General features: G+C 42.6%; 1 protein-coding gene across 2 annotated transcripts in view; it reads left to right on the top strand.

Moving 5' to 3' along the window:
- The window catches only part of Pde7b (phosphodiesterase 7B), a 318247-nt gene that overhangs the window by 156922 nt on the left and 148527 nt on the right, over window positions 1-12798 (top strand). Inside the window, exon 1 of one of the 2 annotated variants that reach the window (XM_021174160.2) lies at window positions 12138-12623. The exons of the other annotated variant lie outside the window; for it this stretch is intronic. Coding sequence (XP_021029819.1) covers window positions 12386-12623 — 238 coding nt within the window. The 5' untranslated portion in view covers window positions 12138-12385. Of the gene's footprint in view, window positions 1-12137; window positions 12624-12798 lie in introns of those variants that run through there. 2 annotated transcript variants of the gene reach the window in all.

Genomic DNA, 12798 nt, shown 5'->3' with positions numbered 1-12798 from the left:
GCCACACCATGTAAAAAGTAAAGCCAATGACTAACAGTCGGGAAGCAGATACCTGACCCACTGTTCCCCGACTGCTTTTATGAACACCCTTCCACAGGACCAACATCAGCTGGCAGCCAGATCTGAGTGGCCATGGACTGTGGTCCATGCAAAGAATGAGCCAAGGCATTTCCTTAACACTTGGAAACACTTAGGGCTCTTTTCCTCCCATTCCTGGCCAAGCTGGTTAGCAAACAGACACAGCTGGTACTGGGAAATGGTTTGCAGCTTTAGTCACTGGCTCCAAGAAGAAGATTATCTGTTCAGGATCTCCACAGATCTGTAAGCTCAGCTCACCAGTTCCATATCATCATTCCCTGATTCTTCCGACCGAAGAATGATGGTCAGAGAGACCAGAGCTGTGCTGCAGATTGCTTACCTGTCAGCAATCTCATAGTTCCAGGACCCAGCCAGGGCAATCAGGGACAGGATAGGTGTCACAGGCACTGTCACGAGAATAAGGTCACCTTGGCCATTACCTTCAACAAGCACGTGCTGGAGATGACTCAGTGGTCAAAGGCACTTGCCACTGAGCCTGACAACATCAGTTTGATGCCCAAGTCCCATGAGAATGAAGGAGAGAACCAACTCCAGCAAGTTGTTCTCTGACCTCCATGCCAGCTCACAGACACACACACACACACACACACACACACGTAACTTTAAAAGGAAAGTACTGAAGTAAACAAGACAAGGTGGCTCGTGCCTGTAATTCCAGTGCCTGGAGGGTGGAGGTGAGAAGATCAGATACAAGACCTCCAGTCTTGGCTAAGTAGCAAGTTCCAAGCAAGATGGGGCCAAAACCCTGCTCCAAGAAACAGAAGCAAGTGCTAAGGTGTCCGTGGGAAGTTAAGACAGGAAGACTCTGAGAGAAAGTGATGCATTGCAAGACTCTGTCTCAAAATCAGAAAGACAATAATAAAAAGAGAAAGAAAGACAGTTTTCCTCCTCAATGTAACCAGAGAGAAACATATTGCACGCGGTTCACTCAGACATCTTAAAAAATTAGATGACTACCTGATCTCCCTGCATAATGAGATGGCTTCTTCAAGGGATCATAATGCTTGCTGTCTTTCTTTCTCGGTCGCATAAGGACACATAAGAAAGGTGTGAAAGCCAGAGTGCCACCTAGCCTGAGCCGGGTCCTTCTGGCAATTGATGTTGAACTCTGCAGCTGCTAAAATGGGAAATATCAATTTCTGCTCTTTAAGCCCTCCAGCCTATAGTATTTGGGTGCAACAACCCAAGACTGCCCATTGCATGATCGCATGGAAATAATTCTGTATTTCTAAATTCCCTTAAAACTGGGGCATCCGGTGACTCCTTTTTCTTTGCTCTGTTTGAATGAGAACTCCTCCTAAGCTATTAGTTTGTTAGGAACACAGTATCAACTCACTTAACAAACGCAACAAGAATGATCTCCAGGCTTTAAAATCACTGGAGTTCAGCTTTAAAACCTCTACTAAATAAAAAACTACACATACAATTGTACAAATCTGCATTCCTATACATATAATCTTTTGTTTGTTTGTTTGTTTGTTTGTTGTTTTTGTTTTTTTCAAGACAGGGTTTCTCTGTGTAGCCCTGGCTGTCCTGGAACTCACTTTGTAGACCAGGCTGGCCTCAAACTCAGAAATCCATCTGTCTCTGCCTCCCAAATGCTGGGATTAAAGGCATGCACCACCATTGCCTGGCTATATATTCATTTTTTAATTTCAAAATTTTCAAAAAAAGTTTTAGTTGTGAAGTTTAGGATAAAATTATAATGAAAGAGCTGGTTATAATCATCATTACCAAAAAAACTAATTATGACACATTTGTATACTAATTATGACACACTTGTATACTAATTATGACACACTTGTATACTTGCATGGTGGTGCTGTAGTTCCTCCTCTCTGCTAAATTCATTAAAAAAAAAAGTTTAGGAACTAGGGCTGGGATGTAAGTTCATTAGTACAATGCATCCTACCATGCAGAAAGTCCCTTTATTTAATCCCCCATACCACAAAGTTCAGACCTGATGGCCTAACCTTTACTCTTGGCACTCAGGATACATGGCAGGAAAACCAGAAGTTCAGAGTCATCCTTGACTATGTAAGTCCACCCTAGACTACACAAGAAAGAGAAAGTCAGGCACACTGTCTCTGTGTGCTGAACACTGTAGCATGAGGCAGATGCAATAATCACGCATGTCGAGGAACTGACTGAGGTAAAAATCTCATGCTGCATAGTTATAAACCAATCAACAGATCCTCTGAACTAATGTGAAAGTCAGGACAGGGCCCCAAAGGCAAATGAAGTTATGTTTACGGTTAGATGAAATTAATCAGATGTCCCTCTCGGTTTAAAGAGACAGGAGTTAATTCTGAGATTTCATAAGAAAAATACAGTTTTCTCTGGATGGGACACATGGCCAAGTCTTTCCTAACAATGAACACAGTGGGAGTAATAACAGATTAATCTTTTATTGCCATTGTAACAAATCACAACTAATTGGCTTAACATTCCTCAGATTTATTTTCTCTTTGCTGTAGTGATCTGAGGTCTAAAACCCAAGTTCTCTACACGTCTGAGCACCATTGAGGGGGGACTCTGATAGTGACTCCATTTTCTGGTCTTTTCCATCTTTTAGAGGCAGCCTGCAACCTTGGCCATGGGCACTTTCTACTGGCAAGCATATACTGACTGGGGAATATTTCTCACAGTACATCTCTCTGATTCTTTCCACAATAGTTGTTGGCATAGAAAGTTCCCATCACTATACAGGGCCTGTCCAGAGTTCAGGGTGGCCCAGGACTCTGTTACAATGCAGGCTTCTGCCTTGACCTCCCCTCTAGCATACAATGAACATATCAATGGGTCTGGAAATTAGAATGTAGACATCCTGAGAGTCCATCTTTCTGTCTTTCATATCAGAATGCCTCTGGCATACTTAGACAACAATACAGTTTCCATAGAAATTTCATGTATTTGATGAAAGTTTGAGTGAGTCTGTAAGACCAGGTGAATAGGAGGCTATTTTTGAAATCATTAAATATCCCATAAAGGGATTTGAATGGTTTTGTAAGGAATGATTCTCTTCATATCAAAACAATATGAATAGCTGCCATCACACGTGTTTATATCACAATTTGAAAATGCATGATTATAAGGTGTACCCAATGTGCAATACATCCACTAGGAAAGGTAAACAAGACTCAACGGAAACCTTTCAACAGCTAAGAGACTCTGGCTAAGAGTCAAACAGCACAGTGCAGCCGTAGTTCAATCAATTGCCTCCTCAGAGTTTGAGAGTGGGAAAGGTGGGACAGATAAGGCATTGCCAGAAAGGCTTACCATCACGGGTTACAATCACATCTGAAACCCCAACTCTTTCTCAGACTGAGGCACAAGTACGAAGGTCCTCAGGACAACGTAGCAACACCCTGTCTCAAAATAAATAAAAAAGTAAATGAAATTGAATGAAAGGTTAGACTTGCGGTGCTGAAGTTGAGCCCTACTCTCGTTGAGACATGAAACATAAAGACAACAGGCCTAGGAGCATATACACATCAGAGATCATGCTAATGGCAAATTCAAAGGTCAGAAAACTAAGACTAGGAAGCCTTAGAGGATGTAGAAAGGATGTTGGAAGGATAACAGGACAAAGAGCACTTAGATCTACAAGCCGAAATAACAAACTAGACCAGGATCAGTTAGCATCATATAATAGAGACCAAAAGATCCCAGTCAATTTACATCGAAGAATGAAATACCACTAGAGTTTGAAAGGAAAGGTGGGGTAGGGAATTAGCAAGAAAGAGAAAATCTTTTGCCATAGAGTGCGGGACTCTCTCTGTGAGTGTGGTGGTGTTACTTTTGTAGCACTACTATGTGCTAGACAAACAAAAGACCTGGTAAGATCCCGTCTCTTTATATCACACACTGGACTGCTTGGGGCTGTCTGCTCACCCCCTTATTTTCACCTTCTGTTTTCAGCTGACAACAACAACCAGAACCATGTAAAATAACAAACATGATGTGCATTTACTGGGAATCTAATATCTCCCAGCTTTCTCTTCCTTGTTTGTAGTCTCTCTTCTTGGGTGACAGGAAATATAGGTGTTTGTTAGCAGAGCAAAACACTCAGGCTTAGGGAGAAAAAGAAAAAAAGAAAGACAATGGAAAATAATACAGCAAAGCTGTGTTTGCGATTTCTGACAGATGCTTTCATTTATCCTAAGCGTTCTTGTTTAGTTAACTATACAAATTTTTAATCATATAAATGTGGCAGTATTCTAGCCTCCTGCTCTTGATTATGCTTGTCTTCCAGCTGATTTCACATGCCTCTGGCTCCCGGCACTGCATGCTCAGAAATACTACAGCTGGGGCTGCAGGAATTCCAGCCCATACCTGCTAAAAAGTGCAGCCTGCAGTCGAGTTTATTTTACTTATCTTTTTGTGCCTTGTGTCGTGTTTCCCCAAGGCGGAATGAGAAGCAGCAGTCAGAACATTTCTCTTGAGTCAGCAGCACCGTTGGCCACTGGCTCTGGCACCATGAATGCCTGTTTTTCCCTCTCTATTTCTCTTTCCATCTTTATTTCTTTGTGGAATCATCTGGTCACCACCCATTCATGCTCGGGATATTACAGTGGGAAAGATTATAAGGCTTTACCCAAAGACCACTTGGTGTAAATCTTTAGTAACTCACATGAAAGGACTGGTCTTGTATGATGAATGATGGAGTTCAAAGGCTCAGAACCTTGCTATATTCTAACCATGGCAAAAGCAAGATGGGCTCTCTAACCATGCTAAGAAGTGTGAAGGAGTGGAAGAAAATGCTTAAGCGAGCCGGGCAGTGGTGGCGCGCACCTTTAATCCCAGCACTTGGGAGGCAGAGGCAGGCAAATTTCTGAGTTCGAGGCCAGCCTGGTCTACAGAGTGAGTTCCAGGACAGCCAGGGTTACGCAGAGAAACCCTGTCTCAAAAAAACAATAATAGTAATAATAATAATAATAATATGCTTAAGCGAAAGAGGAATTGGAAAACCGACCTAAGTTTTGCTGTACATTTGATGAGAACAGACATTAAAAGAAAAAAGACTGAAAACAGTGTTTGGTTATAAAGTTGAAGACCATCGTGGATGCAGTGGTTTATACTCAACAGCCAACCTTTTCCTTAAAGCTCTGCCGTAACAGCAACCATCACCACCAAAGAGTGAAACAAAATTGAGAAGCCAAGCTGTAGTTTGATACCATGAGCGACTCTGGATTCAGCCCTAGTTCTTGTGCTCACGGTTTCCAGTTGCTTGCTTCCCTTAAGAGTCGTCAGCATGACTTGAAAACTCATACACATGTTTGAACACAAAGAATTTGCATGTTAAAGAGTTCTTTGGCTATCCATACACATATGAACATTTGAGAAGCATTGTTCCAGAATCTACCAGAGACCCCCTTTTAGTATAGAAATCACTTGTTGATCATAACTAAGAGAGCTAATAGATAAAAGCAAGAAGAGAAATGAAGGAATCCTGGGAAGCAGGAGGACTGCACTCCCCACACATGAACTAGATGAAACTTCCTTCTCCCAAGCTGACTTTGAACTCTACATACACAAATGAACATCAAGGGCAGAGATGGGTCCCGTTAGAAATCTTTGTCCTTAATTTTTTTTTCCTTTTTCTTTTGTTGTATTGCTTGTACCAAAAATGTTTCCACACATTACTAGTGGCCTTGTTTGTTTTTATCATTTAAAAAGGAAAACCTTTTGCCTTGCCATTTTCCAGAAGTTCTTTGAGGATAATATTCCCCTCCATTCTTCTTGGGATTTTCTAAACCCAACCTAATTCTCCACAGCACTCAGGAGACGTGTATCATATACACACAAAGACAAGAAGGCAGAAACCTATTTCAAACGTTTAAAACACTATACTTGGTTGTGCACAGTTTGCTTCTGTTAAAAATACAGATTAAAAGTAAAGCCATTAAGAGTAATTGAGATTCTAACACTGTTTAAAGAATAAAGACCCCAGACAAATATAGCCTGGGGTTTTCAGAAGTTTGTCTGGGGAAATGGGACAGTGGGCATCCTGAAGACACATACTCGGTAAGGGCATAGGACACAAAGCAGCACAATTGTGGCCATCAAATACACCTGTTAGTCACTGTAGATGAAAAGCAGTTCCCCGTGGAGAGGTTCTACACAGGAGACATGGCAGTAAATAACACACAAAGATCACACAGGCTAGAAGTCCAAACATAATTCATGAGTGTTGCCCTTAGGAAGAACATTTGGCCTATTGACCCACTTCTGTCCGTACACACTGTCCTTGCCTCACCAAGGAGCACAGCGGTCATTTTTCACTTGATGCAGGTTTCCATATTTCTTCAATCCCTTACTTTTTTTCCCTATGAGCCATGCCCCAATAATATCTGTCCATTGCTCTGTCTTTAAATGTTTTAGACTTCTGTATTCTTATGAAAAGGATGAACTTGCAAAGGGACGAATTTTAAGGATAAATGGGTTGGGCTTTTTAGCTTTTTAATAACCACTTAAAAATATAGTCAAAATTTGAACTTAAATTGTCAGCTTTATTTCTTTGTTATTTTTGTTGTTGTCTTAACAGAGGGTCTCACTGACCTCAAAGTGTCATTGTCCTGCCTCAGCTTCCCAAATGCCAAGAGTACAGATGTGAACCCACACCCAGCCAAGGACAACGTCTTAAATTTTTAAAATAACAATATTAAATTTTACAGCACATTTCCATTTTAAGCTATTTAAATTCTTAAAAGCTCGCTCTGTGATGGCTAAGGTGTTTACTGCTCTTTCACCCACTCGCAGATAAGACATTAAATCTGAGGTCAAACTTAATGGTGAGCACACTCTGAAACGCAGTTTCTGTGACCCTTAGATAAGGAGCCCTGGAGGCTCTTCACAGCCTCCATTGTTGTACTCCTTGGTTTGGTCTTTTTTTTTCCATAGAGACTTAAATATAAAATTATGACAAGTATTATGGATTTTCAGAATCAAAAATCCTGAAAAGGCTCCAGTCATGGTATTCCTGGGTCTCAGGCTTGAGCACTGTTCCTGGCTGGAACAGAGCCCCTGCAGCAGCAGCAGCAGCAGCGGGGAAGACTCAGGGAAGAAAAGCAAGTCTTCCTGCTGCTTTGACTTCCACCCTTGCTCTACTGAAGGCTCATTTGCTGTTGAAAATGTTTCACAGACAGTAAACTCAGCATTACCTAAGATATCTAAAAGGCAAGAGAGGGCTGCCATCTGCCAGAACCCTGCTAGTCCCCTCTACCGGGATCTTAGCAGCAGAGCCCAGCAGCTCCCAGTTCCTGAGAAAGGACCCAGGGACCCAGGGGCAGCATAGCTTCACCTGACTGCAGAGTGAAGAAGACATGAGTAGAACTTGGGCACCTGTTATGAAATCGAACTCCAAATCTGTCAGCTGAGCCCCTTCTACTTCCTGTCTGTCCTCTCACCCCACCCGCTCTCCTCTGTCCATGTGACAGTAGAAATCCATGCTGCCTTGTATGGTTGGTTGGTAGCCCAACTCATTCCCTTACATACTGGCATAGTTCCTTGAGATTAGCTAAGGCCAGAGTTATTACATTTCTATTTCTCTTGAAGGACACTGTAAATTGTTTGAGCTTCTTCTACTCGGGCTGTATTAAACAAAGTTAAAAGACCTGTGTTTCCCTCCTTGCTCATTCTGGACTGCATCTGAATTGTGATTGTGAAACCAGAGCAGACAAAAGGTTGGGCGCAGGGGCAGAGGAAGCATACACATTTATATTTGAGCTGAATTGATGAAGGAGAAGGTGTGAAATACAACAGAACCCTCACTCATAGAAGATAATGAATGATGGCTACGGAGGGTAAATTTCTTCCAGAAAAATCTCGGTGAGTTCGTCACTAAAATGACGAATCTGCTAATAGACTCCATAGAAAAGGGAATGGCAACAAATATGCTCCTAAGTTTGCACAGTAAGAAGATGCTCGCTAGAATGTTAGATGTGTTTAAATGGTTGGGTTCCATTTTAAATTATATATGATATGATATAATATAATAAATAATATAATAAAACATGCAGTCTACACAATACTCTCACAACCCTTAGAACATGAACAGTTAGTTCTTCAATTTAATTCAAGGATCAAATCAATAAATTTTACTATTGGAGTTATCAATTTCTTTTCTTTACATAAGCTGCAACCATAGAGCAGTTTTTAAGATCAAATCCAATTCCCTTTGGAATAAGCTCTTTCTCGATTCTTCCTTCCTCCTTCCTTCTGTGTTTTTTTCTTTGCCTGTATGTGTATATGTGTGCACACATGTGTGTAGATGTGTAAGTCCATGTGTGTAGATGTGTAAGTGCATGTGCATATTTGTAGATGTGTGTACGTGTGTGTGTAAATGTGTGCATGCATTATGTAGATGTATAAGTGCATATGTGTATATATATGTGCATGCATGTGTGTAGATGTGTGCATGTGTATAGATGTATACATGTGTGTATATAGATGTGTAAGTGCATATGTGTATATGTGTGTGTGCATGTGTGTAGATGTGTATATGCATGTGTATATATGTGAGTATGCAGTATATAGATGTGTGTATGCATGTGTATAGATGTGTAAGGGCATATATGTAGATGTGTGCATGCATGTATTTAGGTGTGTAAGTGCATGTGTGTAGATGTGTACATGTGTGTGTAGATGTGTAAGTGCATATGTGTAGATGAATGCATACATGTGCATAGATGTGTGTGTGTGTGTGTATGCATATGTGTGTAGATGTGTAAGTGTCTCTGTGTGTGGCGGACAGAGGTCCATATCGGGTGTCTTCCTCTATCCCTTTTCTGCCTTGTTTTTTTTAAAATTGAGCCTGAGCTCACCTTATTGGTTGCCTCAAGGCCTGCCTACCTCTGCTCAAGCTCAGATTACAGATGTAGGCTTCCACAACCAGCTTTGCCATGGGCAGTGGAGAGCCATGCAGCCTCATGCTTCCCCTATAAGGACTTTACCCACTGAGCCTGTCTCCCCAGTGCTGGGACAGGCTGGATGGATTTGGAGCGTTCATATCACACTTCATTCACACACACAGAATCCTGTTTTTCTTTTACTTGAATGGAAGATGGGTTCAGAACTAGTCTATGTTGAAACCTCCTGTCCATACGTAGCACATTAATTTCTGATAGCAACATTGGTGAGAATTCTCCAATAGATGAGGCTTTGCTTCACAAGTCTCATGAGTAGAGAACACCTCATGTGTTTCCCCAAGCTGGGTGGCTCAGACTTTCGGCTTCCATTGTATCTCAAGGTAAGTGATGTTCACTGAGTGAAGGAAATCACAACTTCATAGGCACACTCTCCTAAGGTAACTATTTGAAAGACCAGAGACATCTTAGCCTGAGGTTAGTTACAAAATGTGACAAAGCCACCTTTCAGAGAAACACTGTGGCTGTGAGCTTTTAGTCTGTAAGAGCAAGCACCTCATCAGCTCCCACTGGTCTCAGGGGCTGCTCTTGAGCCAAAAGTCTCCTGAGCCAAGCTTTCTCGCAAGATTTCCTGTACTTCCTGTCTCTGTGTGAGCCAGAAATAACCTGAGAACAACCTTTCTTGTGGTATTCTTGCACTTCTGCTCCGGGAGGAACATAATCCCATATTGGGGAAATATTTTAAATTAAGAAAACATTTTCAACACATAGACCTTCAAATGAAGTAGGTCCCATTTAAGGATGAAAATTGGAAATGATGGTTGCTTGGCCTTAACGCATCTCATTCACTCATATTCAATAACCCAACATTCTGTAACTTCTCTGATTCCAGGAAATATGTGGGACAGTATAGAAGATGTGGTAGAAATGTATATTCTTGGCTTTAAAAAAAATAATCTTGAAGAAACCTACAGGGAAGATCTGTGTTCTTAATCCATTAGCATCTGAGATATATCATAGCATACGTTTGTCTTCTTTGTTCTTAACCCCTTTGTTTCAAGGGTCAGGATATCCTGATGCTAAGTACTCTTGCAAAATAACTGAGCAAAAATAAAAATAGTCAAACACTTAGGAAACCCTTCAAGTCAGGGAGGTTTGTGACTGAGGAGTGAGGCTAAGACATTATTTAGGAAGTGTGGCGCGGAGTGCGACAGCCATCTAGATGTGCTTGTTACATAGAAGTCTCTGATTCCTGCGATGCTTGATGCCATGAGTCTAATGGAAGAACTGTCAAACTGCAGACACATCCAATTGCTTTATAAATGCTTTTATCTCAACAGAGGGAGTTAAAGAAAGTCATCTGTCAGATAGAGTGGATCACTGATTTCTGCCTATTGGGTTGTATGAATATGTCGTTGTTATAGAAAAGCTGCAATATTTTAATATAAAATTCTCAGAAAAGTAGTCACTCATATATATATATATATATATATATATATATATATAGAGAGAGAGAGAGAGAGAGAGAGAGAGAGAGGTATTGACCTTTTTCATCTACTAGGAAAGAAAGCAAGTTCACAATATACTTTTTTATCCACAAGAAAAGAGAGGAGAAAAATAATTCATTATTAAAAATCAAACTTATTAACTAACCATAGTTTTAGAAGAGTAACAAAAAATGTGATGAGCTTTACTGCTTTCAACTTTGAAAACAGAGTACACAAGGAGGGCAGAACAGTGAGAATAAAACAGCCTGCGATGGCCCCAAATCTCCTCCATGCTCCCCTAAAGAAACATCAAAGGATCGTGTGATCAACCAGCCATAGGAATGTAGAGCGGGAGCAACAACTTGTACATCAGCAAAAATAAAGAGCCAAGCAAAACAAAGGCCTTTGCAACACAGAGACACTGAGCCTGGAGGAAGACAGGATTGTTACAATGTCTTTCAAGAAAACAGGGCCTTTCTGAGTGAATGTGCAAGTTCAAATTGTTCCTACAAACCCAATTTGCTGGCAAAAACGCCACGCCAATACCACCCCACTTTCCTTTATGTCCAAGGCCTTTCACATAAGCGACAGGGGGCATCTCTGTTGCTGTGTTGGCTCTGACTTCCAGGGTCAGCGCCTTCATCTCTGAACCTCAGGAAACAAGAGGCCTGGCCCACAGTTGTCCTCAATTCTCCACTCTGGGGTGGGGACACAGTAGTCAGTGGCCCAGATATTAAGCCCACAGTGTGGTCTCTTTGAAAAGAACCAGCCACACTTTCTTTTTCAGGCCATTTATGACCCCCTACCAACACCCTTTAAAATGATGACTGCCCTTTGAAAATGGGTTTTTAACCATCCAGATCCACGTGTCCAAGCTAAACAGACACCCTGTGCAAATGCATAAGGACTCTGACACTTCCCTAATCCACTTCTTTCCAGTCAGCTTTGGAATGTGATTCAATGTTATTTCCTTCCAACTTGAAGGGCAGCTGAGGTTACAAAGGGATTTGACTAATGGACCAAAACCCGGTTAGTTTGCAGAGAACTTTGACAGTAAAGTGGGTGGGGTCTGGAAGGAGGAAGGAGAGTGTTTGAACTGTGGTCCTTGGGATCCAGCCACCCCCATCCTGTGCAGCACTGTGAACAGACAAGGCAGGCCCCCCACCAGGCCCTCCCAAGGAGAAGCTGCTGCTGAGGCACTCCAGAGCTCAGCTTCCCGGATTTTTGCTCAAAGTTCCTTGTGATTTGCACGACCAGAGTCTGGGAAGCTTCTAGGCTTCCTGTACCATAGATTGACCCCTCACCTGACACTTCCAGATAACTAGCCTGTGAGGGGGGGGGGGGCCCTCAAAGAGTCACGCAAAGCGGGGCCCCAAGTCTTTGCCTGAAGTCTTTCACAGCTGAGCCACTTGACAAACTTGACAAGCAGCAAAAAGAAAAAAGAAAAAAAAAAGGGAAAAAAAAAAAAAGCTCCCAGAAAACAAACAAGAGGAAGAAGAGGGAAGGCGAAGGGAAGGCTGAAGCCTCCTCCATGGCTTTCCCCACTCCTGCTGTCGTTCCAGCTGTAGCCTGGGATTAATTAAGTGCTGTGAATTCAGTGCCTGGGAGAGAAGAGGAAAATGCGCTGTATCTCTAAGGAAGGAAGGAGTCCAGAGACGGTTTCTCAGCAGTGAGGAACCTTAGGCGGTGCAGCGGTCTCTTCTCGTCGCCAGTGTTTTGTGCAGGGGCTGGGAAAGCCAGAAAGGCTGTGCCAGGCTGGAGGAGGCTTGTCTTTCCAAGGCTGGAGAGGATTTCACGCGGGTTTGCCTGCAGCTGCCCGGGAAGAAATTCCCCTCTGGTGGCAGCAGCAGCAGCAGCAGCAGCAACAACAACAACAGCAGCAGCAGCAGCGACGGCGGCAGCCCTACCTCTTCTTCTGGGGAACAGGGCAGAATGCCTGTGCTAGAGCGGTACTTCCACTCTGCAGAACTAGGCAGGAGGTGGACAGCCCCAGAAGCTGTGCTACCCTCTTCCCTCGGCAGCAGGCCGGGGTGCCAGCAGGGGCCGCTACCCTGGGACTTGCCAGAGATGATCAGGATGGTAAAGCTGGTTTGGAAGTCCAAAAGTGAGCTACAGGCAACCAAACCGAGAGGCATTCTGGAAAATGAAGATGCTTCCCACAGCTTCCCAGGTAAACTGACTGTGGAGTGCAGAAGGTAACCCGGACAGGTCTCATCACTCTGGGTCCAGTACTTGGGTCAAGAAAGGGAGGCAAGCTGTGCGGACAGGGTTCAAGGGCTGACTTACAAATGTTTGTTCTGTTGTAAAAGCATCTCTATGTTGAGCGTGATAGATGCAGGAGTATT

This window comes from Mus caroli, chromosome 10, assembly GCF_900094665.2.
Source record: "Mus caroli chromosome 10, CAROLI_EIJ_v1.1, whole genome shotgun sequence".
Classification (NCBI taxonomy): Eukaryota; Metazoa; Chordata; class Mammalia; order Rodentia; family Muridae; genus Mus; species Mus caroli.
This window is presented reverse-complemented; position numbering and strand designations above follow the sequence as displayed.